Source organism: Gavia stellata, chromosome 3 (assembly GCF_030936135.1).
Source record: "Gavia stellata isolate bGavSte3 chromosome 3, bGavSte3.hap2, whole genome shotgun sequence".
In the NCBI taxonomy this organism is placed as follows: domain Eukaryota; kingdom Metazoa; phylum Chordata; class Aves; order Gaviiformes; family Gaviidae; genus Gavia; species Gavia stellata.
The window spans coordinates 79,787,817-79,804,909 of NC_082596.1; the positions used below are offsets into that span (position 1 = coordinate 79,787,817).

The window sequence follows — 17,093 nt, forward strand, 5'->3', positions numbered from 1 at the left end:
GGGCAGAGAGATCCCCTGCCCGCCGCGGGTTTGCAGGGGGAAGAGCCGCAGCTCCCGGCGGGGCAGCGCTCGGCGGGCGGGCGGGGGCTGCCGGGGGCGCCGGCCGCCGTGAGCGCCCCCGCGGGCAGCGCCCCGCGGCCGGCGGGCGAGGGCGGCCCGGCGGAGCCGCTGGCCGCGGGGCCGGGCGCCGCTCGGGGCGGCGGGGAGCTCCCGCGTCCCGACCCCGGGGCCACCATGGTGCTGCTGTCGGGGGACGGGGAGCAGCTGGCCGGAGAGCGGGTCTGCCCCGCGCCGGCGAAGGGGATGCCCAGCGCCGCGGCGGAGAGCAGCCCCGAGCAGGGGGCGGCGGGGGCTGCCGCCGAGGGGCTGGACGAGGAGGAGGAGGAGGAGGAGGAGGAAGAGGAGGACTGCGAGGAGTACGAGGACTTCTCCGAGCTGCCCGACACCTGCAGCATCGCCTCGGACGACTCCTTCTACCCGCCGGGGGGGCTGGAGGAGGAGGAGGACCGCTGGTCCCTGGAGGAGGGGGGGCGCGACAGCCCCGAGGCGCTCAGCCTCTTCCGAGCCTGCTGCACCAACAACGCCGTCGTCCTCAAGGCGCTCATCCGCCAAGGCCCCGAGGAGGAGGAGGTGCGGGAGACCGACCGCAACCGCCGGGTGAGCGCCCCGCCCCCGGGAGCCGCGGGCACCCCCGCGGAGGGGAGAGCGTCTCCGCGGCCGCGCAGCCCCGAGCCCATGCGTGGAGCGGGGCCGGGGGCAGGCGGGGGCAGGCGCGCGTGGGTTGGTGACACCGCTTTCATCTGAAGGGGCGCTGGTCTGCGGTCCCGTGGGGGACGGGACCCCACGCACAGGGGCGGGAGAAGGGCGCGAAGCTTCGTCCTGCTAGACGCGACTTTCCGCCTGTGGCAAAGGAAGGGTCCCGTTTGTGGAAGGAAGAAAGGCTGAGATTCCAGCTTTCCCGCCATCAGTTTTGAGTTGGGTCTTGCTTTCCGGCAGTTTACTGGGGAGAGAGAGTGGCTTCGCTAGTGAGGGCTGTGTTCAGCAGGGCTCGACCTTCCTCTTTGCTGGCCCGTCCGTCCGCTGCAGTACGTCACGCTTTTCACCTTGAGAATTTGAACAACTGATCAAAGTTCGTGTTTCCCTTTTTTTTTTTTTTCACTTTAGGTCCCCAAAAGTAATTTTGCTCACGGTTCCTAGACTGCCAAGCAGGGCTCGGGGTATTCCTGTGCTAAAATCACACTTTTTGGAGTTCTCCTGGTATTTGTTTTCTTGCTGGTGAACTGTTTTTGGGTTTTGTGTCAGTACAAGGTTTGTGGTTCAGTTTTTGCCTGTTACTTGGTTAATTGCAGTGACAGAAGTGTACTTCACTAAATCAGACGGTGAAAACTTGGGAAAGATTTCCTGGGTAACGTGTAACTGGGATGTTTGAGCAACAATATTGAAGATTAGCAACAGCAACTCCTCTCACTAGTATTACTACAATTTATATTAAAACTAAGAAATTTTTACTTGTAGTTTGCGTAAACAATCTCTAAAAAATTTTCTATGACTAGTCTATGACAGGAATGTTTTGAAAAAAAGCTTAAGTAATTTTAATCGGGCAAGTGACTTGCACATTCTGGCAAAATAAGTCGTCTTTGCATCAAAAATAATGCAACAATTTGGGTTTGGGGCTGTTTGGAGAGGCGCTTTTTTGTGTCTTCGCTTTATGTACTTGTAGGATTTTCTCTAAAAAATATCTTTACTTCCCCACCAAAGGATTGTTTTTAATACAGATTTTTTAGTGATCTGATTTACAGTAAGCTTCTGCAAAAGATACAAATAGAAAAAGTTGTATTAAGACATCTGAGGGGGCAGCAACCTATGGCATGGGGGTGGGAATTAGCAGCAGAGGGTAGAAATGTTTTAAATCAACTTTTCTGCCCAGTCAACATACGGTGTAGTTATACTCTCAGTCAGTAACATGTGAGATCCAAACGTACGTTACAGGAGATTTTGAAGATCCTGCAGATACGAAGTCTGGGCCTGAGCAGGAGCCCAAACCCAGCCCTGGCATTGTGTGGACACTCACATCTGCTGACGCCCGTGGATTCAGCAAGACTCCAGTGCGGGATGGTGGGGAAGGTTTGGCCCCTTTGGTGGTATAAAAGACCAAGTGCCCCGCGGCTGTCCTTTCTGAAAGGGTGGCCTTCCCACCCCGCAGAGGGTATGCAGCTGGTTGTGAAGCTGCAGGCATCCTCCGCCTCGGGGCTGGGGTCGTGCAGAGCTGAGTCAGGGAGTATGAACAAGTTGAGTGTAGGCATCAGCCCTCATCCCCCAGTAGCTCCTTCTGCAGAGGTGATCAGATCAGGGTTGTGAAAACAGTGAACTTACCAGCCATCCCTTCACCATCCCACTTCCCAAAAAGCAAGTTACTCTTATTTATCTCTTCAGCTTCCCAGAAAAGAAACAAAATTGTAGCTTGAATCCAAACTGAAAGTTCCTCTTATTTGTTCATATGGTTAAAAAAAAAAGTTTTTCTCTACTTAAGCAAATATTCCATTTGACCTGAAATTAGACTTTGACATCAAATTCTGTTTTCTGCACTTTTGATGAAAACAAAGTAAAAGAAGTTCTGTAACTCAGCAACCTCTGGAAGCCTCATTAATGATGTGGGAGACAGGAGTCCAGTTCTCTCTCCGCAGGAGGGGATATAAACCCTCACGAAGTGCCCTAATCACAGCGGTTCAGAGCAGGACAGTCTAACTTTTCCAGACAGATGTGAATGGGATGGGAGCAACCTTTCTGCCGGGAAGCTGAAACATCAGGTGTGACTGCAGTCCTGATGTCCCCCTGTGGGGACATCAGGGCAAATTCACAGTATTTTACAATAGAAAACCACCTTTTTCAGAGAATTTTACTCAACAAAAGGGAAGTTTTCCTCGGGTCTTTTATCGCCCTTCCTGTGGAATTCTTGCAGCTCTTGAATTTGCATGTCATATAGAGTCATTGCACATTTCACATAAACAAAACTTAGTTTTACTGCCAAAAAGTAGCTGAACGGATTACATACACCACTTGTGCTAATGAAATTTTTCAGTTGCTGAAATCTGTACTGTTAGCTTTCAGCGTCTTCTTTCACTAGGATAATGTTTGTTTACAATACTATCTGGCATGCATTTATTGGAAAGCAACTTTTTTTTTTTTTTTTAAACACTGTGAACAAATAAACTGAACTTTTGATTCTTATAAGATTTTGCTTCTTTTCTGTGAGGCAGGAGAGAGAAGGAAGAACAGCTTGCTTTTTGAGAAGTGGAATGGTGTAGGGAGGGCTGTCCAACTGAGTAAATGAACTGTTTTCACCACCCTGATCTGATAACCTCTGTTATGGATGTACAGCAGTTTCATTTTTGCAATTTAAAAATCACATTTTTTCAAAATAGACAAAGCATGTAACAGGTTATGGTAGTAAGACAATGCCGTATTTTGATTCTTAAAGTAATTAAATCTCAAAACATAACATGAAGAAGAAACTTCCTAGTGGTTAAACTCCTGAAATGAATTTGGGCATAAACAGCTGGAGTTTTGCCATTGGTTTGTTTTTAAATATTGACCTTGGCCCTAAAGCAATTCTCCGTGCGAATTTAGTATTTGGAAGAACTTACTTCCAAAAATGCCAAGATCCAGAGGTAACCTTACTTATTTTCTTTGACCTTTTTTGTCAAAATACATCAATTCTCTCTTTTGAGACAATTTTCCAAGCCTGGATAGCAGCTTTTCGTGGGGTTTCTGCAGAAGCGTATTTTTCCCGTGCTCTGTTCATGAGCTGCAAACCTCCCGCCAGGCACAGGTTTTCATTAAATTCACCTTCCTGCAGTAAACCAGACTCCACAACATCCGATTTATTAGTTACCACATGTAGCCTGAAGACCAGTACCTTCCCTGTCTCGTTTTCATTACTGTCGAGACAACAACAGTTTATATATCACTGTCTGCAGAGGATCCCCAAAGGGTTGATCCCCGCGTCTTCTGTTGCACTGCTGTCTGTATATGGAGTCCCAAAAGACTGGCTTAGTACTGCTCGTTTCCTCTCCTTGCCAAATCTAATACTGAAATATTTGGAAAACAACTATGACAGCATATAATATACTAATTGTAGATCACGCAGGGCAGCCTCTCATTCGTTAATGTTGATGTATTTACCTGCCTCACGCTGGCAATAAAGCAGGATTTGCAAATACAAATGAGGAAATAAAATCATGGCTCCGGTGAAATGTCCTGACCTGGCTGAGACCAGAGTGTCATCCGATAACGACTCTGCTTTTCTCCACGTGCTCTGAGGACTGGTTTTGCCTCCTTACTAGCCGTATTTCCAGAATTTCAGATATTTACATCTCATAAGTTTAACATCACTTAATATTAAATCTTGCCTGGAGACCAGGATTATATATACTCAGAAAGACAGAGTTTCAAAATCTGGTGTTACCTAATCGCAGAATGAAAGCAAATTTAGAAATTTGCCATGACGATAGAGAAGGCAATAAGGGATGGGGAGAGAAGAGAAGGCAAAGAACATTCTCATGCCAGATTGAAAATAATCACTGCAGCTCATCCTCAGAAAGGTTTTGTGTTAACCATCCATGTCATACAGTCTGTATTAGTAGGTATTGTGTAACTCCGTGTTTTGGAGTTGATATACATGCAAAAATATTCTGTCATAGTCTTTTTCAGCTTTTCATTTTTTATGTCATTGTTCAATCAGTCTTTTGTCTGGTTCCACAGATAGCTAGGAACCAATCTACTATTACACAGCTTATTGTTGTAAGTATACCATTATATAGTGGGGATCATTGTGATCGTCACTGGGATCTTTGTTTTGCCCCCTTAAAAGGTGTGATGACAAAATAATCTGTGTGGCTCAGCTTGTAAGCTCTTTCTTTTCCTTTCGGAAAATACTCCTAAATCCATAGATGAGCACAGTTCACTTTTCCTGTTAAAGCTTTATACAGGATGCTGTTGGTCAGTACTGCTCTGAAGTAAGTTTTCTTCTGAGGCACGGTAGTTCTGCAGCTCCGTCACCAAGCGGGCCTGGATTTGTTTGTTTGTTCCCCTCTCCTGTTTCTGCCGAAGGAAGAAAACAGAGTTTTGAAGACTGTTGTTGTTCTTCATGATCTAAATTTCTTTTGATTTCCCCTGTCATGACGCTTAGTAGAAAAAACAAATAAAGAATTACCTGGGGAGGGAGGACAACACATCAAAAGCCTGGAAGCTGCTGTTACTGAATAGACAAAACCAGAGTAGCAGTGTCCTGGCTAGAAATCTACTTGAAAAGCTTGTTAGAAGGTAAGGTTGTGCCAACCATGGAAGTAAGCCCAGATAAGTGGGAGCAGGAAAGAAGCTTCCTGGGAGGGGTTCACACCATGGTGTAGTGCACAAATTAGGAAGATGGTTTCCCTGCTCTCCTCTCCTCAGCAGAGAGGAGTGGGTTTCTCCAGAGGGCGATTCAGGCGCCTATGTTATGCCCGTGCTCTGACTGCCGTGCCCTCAACCCCTGCCAAAGAGCCTCCCTCTGCTGACTTTTGAGAGTTTGCAGAGGCTGGGCACGTGAAACTCATTGTTTGGACACCATGCATACCTCCTGAAGGGGACACGCTGTGTTGGAGAGCATCAGCGAGTGACCCCCTGAATCAAGTGGAGATGTTTCTCTGAATGCAGCCTGGGTTTGTTTGCGTGTTGCTGGCTGTAAAAGGGCATTTTGGAATGGCATCACTCACCCAGTCTCCTCATTGGACCCATGACGGAGTTTGAGGCATCAGACATGTCAAACTGGTCTCCCTGCCCTAGGCTGCAGACTGCTCCTCAGCAAGGCAAAGTAGCCCACAGGCTTTGTACTGCCGCAGTGAGACTGCTTCAGGCAACTCAGCTGGTTTAGGGAGCATTAGCCTTCAGAGTTTTTCACAGAGAGATGCATAGTGAGTGCTCCATGGAGTTGACACCCAGTTTTGTCTTTGCCAAAGGGCTGTGCTCGTAAAATTGTGACTGGCTAAGAAGGACAGAGAGCCAGTGGTTCAGTTCCCGCTTCCCGGGAAAGGGAATATTGTGCTGGATAATGCTTTTCTAGAAAGTCATGTATCACAAAAAGTGCCAGAGCTTGTGCAATACTTCGTTAACTTGTTTTTATTGTTTTTGTTACCTTCATGATGCTACCTTGCAAAAAGATAAAATTAGGAGTGCAGCATTTTGTGGTGAGGGATAAAGAACTCCTTGTCACATACTGCTTTTCAGTTGTCATGGCACATAGCGTAAGTCATCCCATGTCAGAAAAACAATTTGAAGAATGTCATCTGCTACAGCGCTGGGAACTTTTTTCATATTTTCATAGGCAGTTTCTGTTCCCTCATATTCTGTCATACAAGGTATTCTCATGGGAGGGATTGTATTGAAACTTAACATCATGACACTAAACCATGAAAGGGAATTTTTTAGGGTGGAAATAGTTTAAAAAAGACCCTAACAGAAAAAGTAATCTAATTTAAATCCTTCAAAAAAGTACAGAAATACCCAAATGCACTAAAAAAAGTCCCTGTTTAAAAAGGAAGCGAGTGAGCAAGGCAAGGCAAGGAATAGTAGATGACAAAATACAGAAGCTGCTCAAAACAAATTGGGAACCCTTCAAATACTGTAATTACAACTCAAGTGAATCCATCAGAAAGAACTAGATAGAGCATGGGAAATATGAAGTCAGTTGGCTAAGATGGAATTCGGTGAGCTAACCAGAGTACGGACCAGATTGATACAGATAGGCACTTGGAGGCGGTCAGAATAGCGTGGGCAGGTTAGCTGTCTGCCTGCCATTGTCTGCATTCATCTGAAGTGTTAGGTGAGTAATGCCTTTGTAAATCTGGCACAGAAACATATCCTTTAAAATAAGTTAACTGAAGAAGTAGTATATGCATAGAACATGATTTTTATGGAGTAAAAAGAACAATTAATAAGGACCTTGAGGGTGCTTAGACATAAAGAATGGAAAAGCAGGTCTTTAGCAGATGACTGGAAATGCATGACCAGACCTGCTGCATCCTCCATGCAGGAGGATAGACAGGTAGTATGATATAATAATAGACAGGTGGTAAGATATAATTTGTACTTAGTGTAAAAAGCAGCATGAGCTAACAGATACAAATCTTACGGAAATTGATAGATACAGATTTGAAGATGTCATCAACATGAGAAAGTTGTACAAGTTTAATCTAGTTTCAAGTGATGCAGCTTTTAGAGAAAGCAGATGAAGAGCAGTTTCCTTGAAGAATTTTGACAAATTGCTTAATGCAAAGTGTACAGAACAGGAGGGATGTTTTTAGCCTGATGGTAGCCTGGAAGTAAAGGTCATAGCAATCTTTTGTTCTAGTTTAAGTAGTGTTTCATCTTAGTATCTTAAATCAAGTATTCGGACTTGCAGAGCGCCTCTGAGATGCAGCAATACTGCATACCAGTACTGTTTCTGAGGAAGAAAATGGAAGGTGAAACAGACAGCACTGCTAAGAAGCATCTGATTGCTTTGAAAAACTGCATCCTGTTGAGTTTCGGTAGCCTGTAAGAGCTACCAGGCTTCAAGTACACTGGGAAAGGAAGTGGACCCAAATATTCCCAAATTCTTCAGCTCTGAGCTAAGTACCAGTAAGTCATCATCTGTACCTCATCTATCAAGGCTTTAGGTCTCGAGGCGGAGTCTCTGAGGAAGAAAGAATAAATGTTCCCATCTCAGGCACTGGGTTCAGAGCTGTCTGCTAAGAAGCACCACAGGAGTGATGGATTCAGGTGCAGGCTGGGAGGGACAGCAGGTCCCCAGTGCCACATCTTTCAGCATCATCTAGAGCTTAACTTTGAGTTCCCTTCACGTTCTTTGGTCCTGCTAGTGCTGACGCATGCTGTGGCTCCTGGAGGACCAGAGTCAGGGCTGCCGGGTGGAAAGGCAGGGATGGGGACACCCAGCCCCTCCCAGCAAGAGGCTTGGATTGCCTTTTTGTCAAGTGGTACCCTTTTCAGAGATGTGAGACTTGCTTGGTTTTCACTCAGTCAGGCTTGCCGCTGGGTTTCAGGGGACGTTTCAGAAAGGCTTTTGCGATAGGTTCACTTTTGCATGGGGCACAGGAACCACTCGTCGTCATATGAATTTTAGTGACACAGTCTTGTGTGTGCGCTTGGGAATAATATAAACTATGAAAATAAATACTAACAAATGTTGGACAAGGAGTACAAGTAATCAAAATATCTATTTGGATCTATATGGACATTTCAGCAGGTACTATTACATTAAAAATCTGTTCTACTACTCAAGAAGAGATAGACTGGAAGATAAAAAACCAAAAGCCCTGTTACACATTTTGGTAATATGTACTGTGTACTGGATGCCAACAAAAATCAGGTGATTTATTGTAATACCATTATGTGTTAGTAGTACTTCAACTTCACAGAGGAGACCACGTAGTAACTCTTGTATGACTTTACAGGTGTTGGTTGCTTCGTGCCAGATGAGTCTAATGTGCATGAGGTTTATTTTAAATTACGTTTCATTAAACCACAATTTTCTTCCTCTAAGGAAAAGTGATACATGATCACCAACTAAAACTCACTGTTAATTTGAAATAAAGATTGATTTGGAAAGCATCAGCAGCCTTTTACTTGCAGAAGATCCCACTAGATGAGCACAGGCTGTGTGTGCATTGCCAGAGGAAACCGTCTCTGGCACAAGAGCATGTGTGTGGCTCAGCTCACGTCCACTCTACTCATTAGAATTAATTGGAATTAATTCCATTTCCCATACTTTATTTATACAGGTCATTCTGTTCTGAGTAGTTTTTTTAGCAATTGACATAAACAGTATATTGCCTGCTAGTGATTTTGGTACATATTCTTCCTATATTGCCTGTTGTTGCACTGTAGAATTAGGTTTAACTTTCGTGACTGAGGTATAGTTGCACAACGACCACTTACTAAAACTGCTGGTAGATTTTTTAAGTAGAAAATAAACTCTCTGGAGTAGGTGAAAGCAATGAAGAACTCCCACGGGCTTTATTGGAGACAGGAGTTCACCTTTAATGTTTGCATTAATAAAGTTACTTCAGAAAGTTACCCTTTTAAATTATTAAAAATGTTACGCATCATAGGTTTGAATTTACCCATTTCTAAGGGGTCTTCCATTAAAAACAAAAATGAAACCCCTCCAACCTGGGCTAAATGTAATCCTGTAGCATACCTAGTGTGCCTCAATAAGAAATAGTTAAGCACTGTAGGAAGAGGATGCTTGTCACAGAGTCTGTGGTTGCACATCTGGCAGTGAATTAGCAATTCAAATTGTATCCACTGTGGGAAAAAATCACAATGTGGAAATAGTTCCCATTTTTCAATTCTATTATTTTCTATTATGTCTGTTAAATTCCACAGGGAGTAATCTGAAAGCAAGCTGATGCAAAACAGGAATGACTCACGGTCGGGCTTTTGTTGCTTCACATGTTTCGGATGCATAACATTTCGAGCTCAATCCTGTAATACTCACACAGCAGATTTGGCAATGTGTTGAAACCCTCTCACATATGTGGGGTATTTTTTTTTTTGTCTTTTGCCTCTTTGTATGTGAGGCCCCGTCTTTGGGACAGCCTGTGTGTAGACAGACCAACCGCTGACGACGAGAGACACTGCCAGTAGCCACCACAGCTCAGAATTGGGCCCTCGGGGAAGTTTTGTCTCTATTACTACGGGAGGGATGGGCTTACACATAAGCCATTTTTATTAGTTTTCTGAAGTGGAAAAGTGGCATATGTTCATAAAAGCAGCATTTTGGGGGGTATTAAGCTTTTTTTTTTTTTGAAAACCTGGGTAACTTGCTATTTGTAGCTCGTATGAAAAAAGGCTCAGCACACCTGTTTACCATTTGATTGGGAAACATGGGAAGGGTAGCCATGTATTCATAAAACTGTCTTTAGGTGTGGATGAAAGGAAAGGGAAGACTGTCTTTGGAAGGTGGTAAGGTACTTCTGCTTATCTGGAAGTACCATATGGGTTTGATAAAGGTTTCAAGAGAAGGTGGAGTCAAAGCTCAGGTCCATAAAGGAGTTAATTTAAAATATTTTTCTTTCTGCAAAGAAAGATTTTCTCTAAAGACCCTGAAATAGCAATAGTTTGTTAGACAAAGAGTACAGAATAACAAGTATTGGTTGGGTTTGGAAAATTAAATACCACAAATACTAAGGAAACCTTAGTGTTTAGACTTACAAAGCCCTTCGGAGCTAGTAAAAAATGCAAACACAGTAGAAGAGTCTACTGGTTACTCTGAGACAAGTGCTACTGCATAGTAAATGCCTAGATGTACTGAGCAATGGCAGCCAGTGGAAACCACTGGGAAGCAACAGTTTTTTTCCCTGCCATGCTGCAGGCACTTCGTCACCACTGTGTTAGGCGAGTCCTGTCTGCACAGGAGACTGGGTGGTGTAACCGTGCCAGAGATGCTGCTCTGCAGCACTGCTTCAGCACAGCCCCCCACATGGAAATGCCAGCCTGGAACAAAACCCACGTCGTTCCTGGAGGTGGTTTGACAGGGGGGTGAAACCATTTGCCATTTCAAGGGTGACAGTGAAAGAAAACACTTCATTTCAAGGTCCCTGGGAATGGAGTGAAAGCATCTTCCTTGTACCACAGGGACAGAAAATCAGTGTAATGCCCCACGCAGGGACCGTCCTGCAGTCTGCAAGCGGTGGCTGTGTGGAAATGCTCGGGTGGCTCTGGGGTCCCCCATTAACCTCCTGCCAGCACCAGCCAGCGGGACAGAGTCCATGCCATGCTGCATCCTGCCACCATTTATGTAAGGTGGGACTGAACCTTCCTTGCCACCTACTCGTCATGTATGGAAAGGCAGCTTTTCTTGATTGTGCTTTGTTTTGGTTTACTGCTCTGCTGCTGTACGGGCTACGGGCACTTCCCAGCCCAGAAAATTCTTCCTCTCGTGAGGATGCAACAGGGATGCCCATACGTGAAGATACTCATGAGCAGAACTGCCTGTGGAATAGGAACCTGAACTGAGTACTAGGTACATGATAATCTTGTTCGTACCTTACTTGAATTAAAATAGCATGTATGCAGTTCACTGAATTCAGATGTCTCAATGCATTTACAATACTTATCTCCATACAAGTTCCCATGAAATACATTGGATCCATTACATATATGTGGAAAACTCCATGCAAAAGCAAGATAATTAAATCTGACAGTCAAGAGCTGCCTCACCAAATTGCACCAGTTGCAATAAATATAGTTGCCTGAAGACTTTGAAAAAGTTGCTTTTGAATTTTAAAAATATAAGCAGATACCTCAGTCCTTTCCCACCACACATTACCTCCCAATCATCCTGTTGGTGATATGACATGAAGCAAACATTGAAATATTTAATACTCCTATGAGACATTTTAGAAGCAGTAAGCAAAATAAGCATCCCAGGACAAAAAGACAGAAAAAAAAGAAAGAGACATGGTGAATAAATATCAGCCTTTCTCTTAAAATTTATTAACCAAAGTATTTTTCTCTAAGATGCAAGACTGTGAAATGCCTTTCACTTACTATTGTCATTTTATCTTTCCATGGACATTTTTAGCTTGACCTAGTTTATGCTTATTACAGTCAGTGAAGTTGATTTATGAGCAGAGGCTCCATTCACAGATGGGTGCGGGTGGAGCTGTGGTGTTTCGGTGTGCAGCTATGTGGTTGTTTCTGTGCATTTCACAGATCACAAACATACAGTGAACGGATTGTCCTCTTAGGTTCTCAGTTCAAATAAGACAAAAATAATTACCTGGAGATTTCAGGTAAGGTGATGCTGTTCCCCAGTATGTCTCGTATCTCAGGTCTAGCGGTCTCTTTTCTTCTGGCATTAAAGCTATGAAATCCCCTAGCCATCAGGTGTCACCAGAAAATACTATGATCTTTCTTTGGAGTTTTAGTACTTGACGCTAGATCAGCAGAAACTCCTACCCTCTTGTGCTAGGTCCACGAATCAGTCACCCTATTAGACATAGACATTAACTGTGTGGCAAAACAGATTAACGTCACCGACTAACTGGCATAAATATGTGTGATCCGTGTGATAAATATCACAGAGAGGAAGGACTTTAAAAACACGGGGTCTCTCTTGGTATCAGTGCAAAGGAAGAGCGACTCCATTGCAGGCTGCGGCAGTGCAGGAGCAGGAACGTGGTACCCAGGGCACAGGCACTCAACCTGCATGTGCCCGCTCACGTTGCGCTTCCACCTCAGGTCCCGGCTGCTGTGTCTGCTGGAGCAGAGGGTATTGCACTACACCTGCTCATAAGGCCACATCCATGGAAATCAAATAGTTGTTTGTAAAGTTCACTCTGCATAGCTCTGATGCATGTTTTACTGAAGTACGTCTCCCCAGCAGAGTGAAATGAGGGCTGCTGGCTTCATGCTGGACTGCTTACAGGGAGGAACAGCCATTGCATTTAAAGATTTCAGCATCTAGCTCTCTTATGCTGCCATTATTATTTGGACAAGTTGAGAGTGCAGAAAGTACAGTTCACAATTCTGTACTTAACATCCTTTGTAAGCTAGCCTGCTGTCATTCTGCATGCCAATCTGAAGTTTGAAAATTTAGGTCAAATATATCCATGGAATAAAATCAATGTTTTGAGAATTTAAAAATAATAAGAATAAATTCATTGTTTTGAGAATTAAAAAAAAATAATAATCAGTAGTAGTGTTTCTGTAATGCAAAATAGTAATTGTAATTGCAGTTGGTGAGTTTAATGTGCATATTGGCCCTTCTTTTCTGTTTACTCCTTGCCATCCAAAAAAACACAGTTCTCTGGGGAGGAGGTTTTGAAAATAGTGCTTAGGTGCCCAGTTCAGGCTTTGAATACTTGTCTAAAAAGACCATATTTTCCACTTCCTCATGTAATTTCTGTTTCTAGTACAGTGATTGCACCAGTTCCACTTTATCACTAAATTGTTAGTGTGTGTCTTATAGGAAATAAGAATTAGAGCAAAGCATCTACAATTCGGCAGCTTATCAGTCACAGGGGAAAGGTCAAGGGAAGATTGTTCATGTGATATAAAAACTAACAAAAACATCAAAATATTGTCATCATTAATTTCACAGACTTGCTTCTCTTCCTTCCCAGAGTCGTGTCCTGTTGTTCCCTTTCAGATTTTAAGGTCTTCAGGGAGTCTACCTGGAAAGACTCTACGTTATTATTTGCGGTACAGGTATTGGCTGAAATTTTAAGATTATTGCTACAAAGGAATATCAATTAGTATAATCATGTTATTTACAATTCTACTGTGCAAATATCCAATATGAGATTTACAACCGTTAAGGGGAAGAAGATGATTTTTGGCTGTAGGATTTTGATACTAATGTTAGTTACATCAGTTAATTGCAACAAGCCTTCATTTCGGATATTTGCTATTGTTTGTCTCTTTCCAGAGGTGGATTGAAGGAGTTCGACTCTGAACGTAACAGGAAACATCCTGCCCATAATTTTGAGGTAGAAATACAAAGAACAGACCTTCTGCTCTTAAAAATATTGCAATATTGCCAAGTAGCAGTCTTGTCATTTTGTGTCAGAGAAACAGAAAACCAGTTTCAAACACTTAGCCAAACATTTGAAAATTATCTGGTTTAGGGGAAAACCTGTTACTGCTTCCAGGTGCCTGAAAACTGAGGGAGAAAAAAATAAGTTTTACCATTCTTGCACTGCTACTCTGTGATCTTTTTAGCTAATAGAGATATAGAGTTCTTAGAAATCTGGAATAAGAAGATGCAATATTTGGTCAGTAATTGTAAACCCTCTAAATATGTTAGAATCATAGAATCATGGAATTGTTTAGGTTTGAAAAGACCTTTAAGGTCATCCAGTCCAACCATTAATCTAACACTGCCAAGTCCACCACTAAACCACGTCCCTCAGTGCCTCATCCACACATATTTTAAATACCTCCAGGGATGGTGACTCCACCACCTCCCTGGGCAGCCTGTTCCAGTGTCTGACAACCCTTTCAGTGAAGAAGTTTTTCCTAATATCCAATCTAAACCTCCCCTGGTGCAACTTGCGGCCATTTCCTCTTGTCCTGTCACTAGTCACTTGGGAGAAGAGACCAGCACCCACCTCTCTGCAACCTCCTTTCAGGTAGTTGTAGAAAGCGATAAGGTCTCCCCTCAGCCTCCTCTTCTCCAGGCTGAACAACCCCAGCTCTCTCAACCACTCCTCATAAGACTTGTGCTCCAGACCCCTCACCAGCTTCATCGCCCTTCTCTGGACACGCTCCAGCACCTCAATGTCTTTCTTGTACTGAAGGGCCCAAAACTGAACACAGGATTCGAGGTGCGGCCTCACCAGCACCGAGTACAGAGGCACGATCACCTCCCTACTCCTGCTGGCCACACCATTTCTGATACAGGCCAGGATGCCGTTGGCCTTCTTGGCCACCTGGGCACATTGCTGGCTCATATTCAGCCAGCTGTCAATCAACATCCCCAGGTCCTTTTCTGCAGGGGAACTTTCCAGCCACTCGTCCCCAAGCCTGTAGCGTTGCATGGGGTTGTTGTGACCCAAGTGCAGGACACAGCACTTGGCCTTGTTGAACCTCATATAATTGGCTTCAGCCCATCGATCCAGCCTGTCCAGATCCCTCTGCAGAGCCTTCCTACCCTCGAGCAGATCAACACTCCCACCCAACTTGGTGTCATCTGCAAACTTACTGAGGGTGCCCTCAATCCCTTTGTCCAGGTCATTGATAAAGATATTAAACAAAACCAGCCCCAGTACTGAGCCCTGGGGGACTCCGCTTGTGACCGGCCACCAACTGAATTTAACTCCATTCACCACAACCCTTTGGGCCCGGCCATCCACTCCTCATGGAAAAGAAAAAAAAAAAAAACTAGTATCTTCTGAGATCATGAGAAAGATGCTTTGCCTGATGAACTGTTAAGTTGAACGTTACCATACTTCTGCATATTTTTTGGTTTCCATTTCATTTCACTTCTGTAAAATTTTGCCTTTTTCATTGGTGCAAGTGAAGGAAGATCTTAACAAACCTTCTTGTTGTTTTTACTACACTGCAGTTTTTCTGCACAGACCTAAGTCACCTTAATTCCTATTGAGTTAAAAATAAAAGCCAGTGGAAACGGACAGCTTTATAGCCTGTCCCTAGATCAAGGCATTTCAAAAGAGGCTGAAAATTTTAATAGAAGTGATAGGGAAACCAGAAATTACTTTGAAAATTTATTATATATTCTCTGAAAAGATTTTAAATCTCTCTAAGCTTACTGGAGTTTTTGTCCTTAAGCAAATGTTTAGGCCAGAGATATCTTTTGCAGAAAGGCATGTACAGATGAGGTTCCTCATGTCACAAACAATTTATGAATTAATGAAGTTATATGGAATGTAAAATGCTATTAAATCAGTAATTTTCAAATCTGGATGTAAAAGCTATTTTCCTTGTACATGGGCTTAAAAAAGAGAAGGAAATTATAAGTTGTCAGTCTTCTGATAGAGGCAAGACCTTGATATTTTCTCCCTGTGCTTTCTAATATCCAGCTTTGTGGGATGAGTTAGCACACACTTTTTTGGGGGGGGCAGGGAACCTGACTCAAAAATAGAAGGATCATAACCTGAAAAGGTTTTCTTTGAAATCATTAAGGTACACATCTCCTTCAGTTTACTGCTCCTGTCTGAGTCATTGCCGTTGTGTAGCTGATGCAATTTCATCTGACCTGTGTGTCCTTCCTGAGGTACAGAAGGGGTTTTTGGCTTTCATTTGGTAGAGTCTGGTGGAAGCACAAAGTTCTCTATGAAAGAAAGGGCTCAGAGGCTTTGAAGTCTACATAGTTAGTATATCACTTCTTACCTTTTCAGAACTGAAAGTGTTAGTTGTACATTTCTTTGGCAAAAGAATGAGGTGGGAGAGTCAGTCCTAGGAAACGAGACATGCAGCACTGGATGATAAAATGCACATTAGAGGAATTTAAAAAATGCAGAACAGAAAGTATGGACCTCAGTGCATTTGCTTCTAGAGATTGCAGCTGAAGAAACAGCACCTGTGTAGATTTGGTGGTAATAAAGGACAGTGTTTGTTGCTCCCGAGTCCTGTGTCCATCCACAGAGCAACAGAAGAGCAAGCTTTGGCAATGTCTTGTGCTGCTGGTGTGTGTCAGCTCAGCTCTGTGGGGAGCCTGTGCGGAGCTGGGAGCTTGAATGCTGCTGAGATTTACTGTTCTTGGACCGTGCACAGATGGATTTAAGGATGGTCCTCAGGGTCTGCTGCTGAAGGAGGACAGCTAGTGCTCCGCATACTCACTTATGATAAAACAAAAAGAAGCCAAGTGACAAAAAGCTGTAGACAAAATATTTATCATTTAGCTTCTTGACTGTGGTTGGGTATATTTAATCATCAATCAACTCTAAAAATGCCAGTCTTCTGGTTTTGCCTCAGCCTACTGCAAAACTGCTTGATTTGTCCACGATTATGGCCTGTGAGTAATTGTTAAATGAAGAAGTACTAACTTTATACAAATGACTGTTATTCATTTATGGGTCTGAAATGTAATTTTTTTTGTTCAGTGTCATGTATGTAATAAGGCTGCACAGCTGAAAAATTACATTAAGAATGTCATACATTGCTAATAACAAAATGCCAAATTTATAATGGAATATTTAGTTACACCAACACGTGCTATCTTCCTATGAAATGCAGAAATACCTCTTCATCCCAGCTTTTCATTCCCATTATTCCTGTTTACTGCTAGCCACCCTATGCTTATCCAGTGGTTGGAGAGTTTCCTTCTCTATCCAGTTCATCATTATGAAATAGAAAAATTGCACAAATTTTAATGGAATTGTCTTTGCAATATTTCTTCATGGTAAATGTATTTCTTTGCTCCTATCTCTTAGCAAATTCCAGTGCTTTGGAATTGGGCACCACAAAAATGAAGAAAATTGTGTTTACAGATCATGTCTATACTATTTTAATGGACAAGTGTCTCTAAGCAACCAAGTCCATTTCAACCAAAGGTCCTCATTTACCGTACAGGAATCTCTGCAGTTGTT

The 17,093-nt window shown here is 43.4% G+C and overlaps 1 protein-coding gene across 1 annotated transcript in view; it reads left to right on the top strand.

The window, feature by feature from the left end:
* The first annotated feature begins 234 nt into the window (after window positions 1-234).
* Window positions 235-17,093, top strand: part of ANKRD33B (ankyrin repeat domain 33B) — a 44,038-nt gene continuing 27,179 nt past the window's right edge. Inside the window, exon 1 of the mRNA XM_059815730.1 lies at window positions 235-657. Within this exon, the coding sequence (XP_059671713.1) occupies window positions 235-657 (423 nt within the window). The remainder of the gene's footprint in view (window positions 658-17,093) is intronic.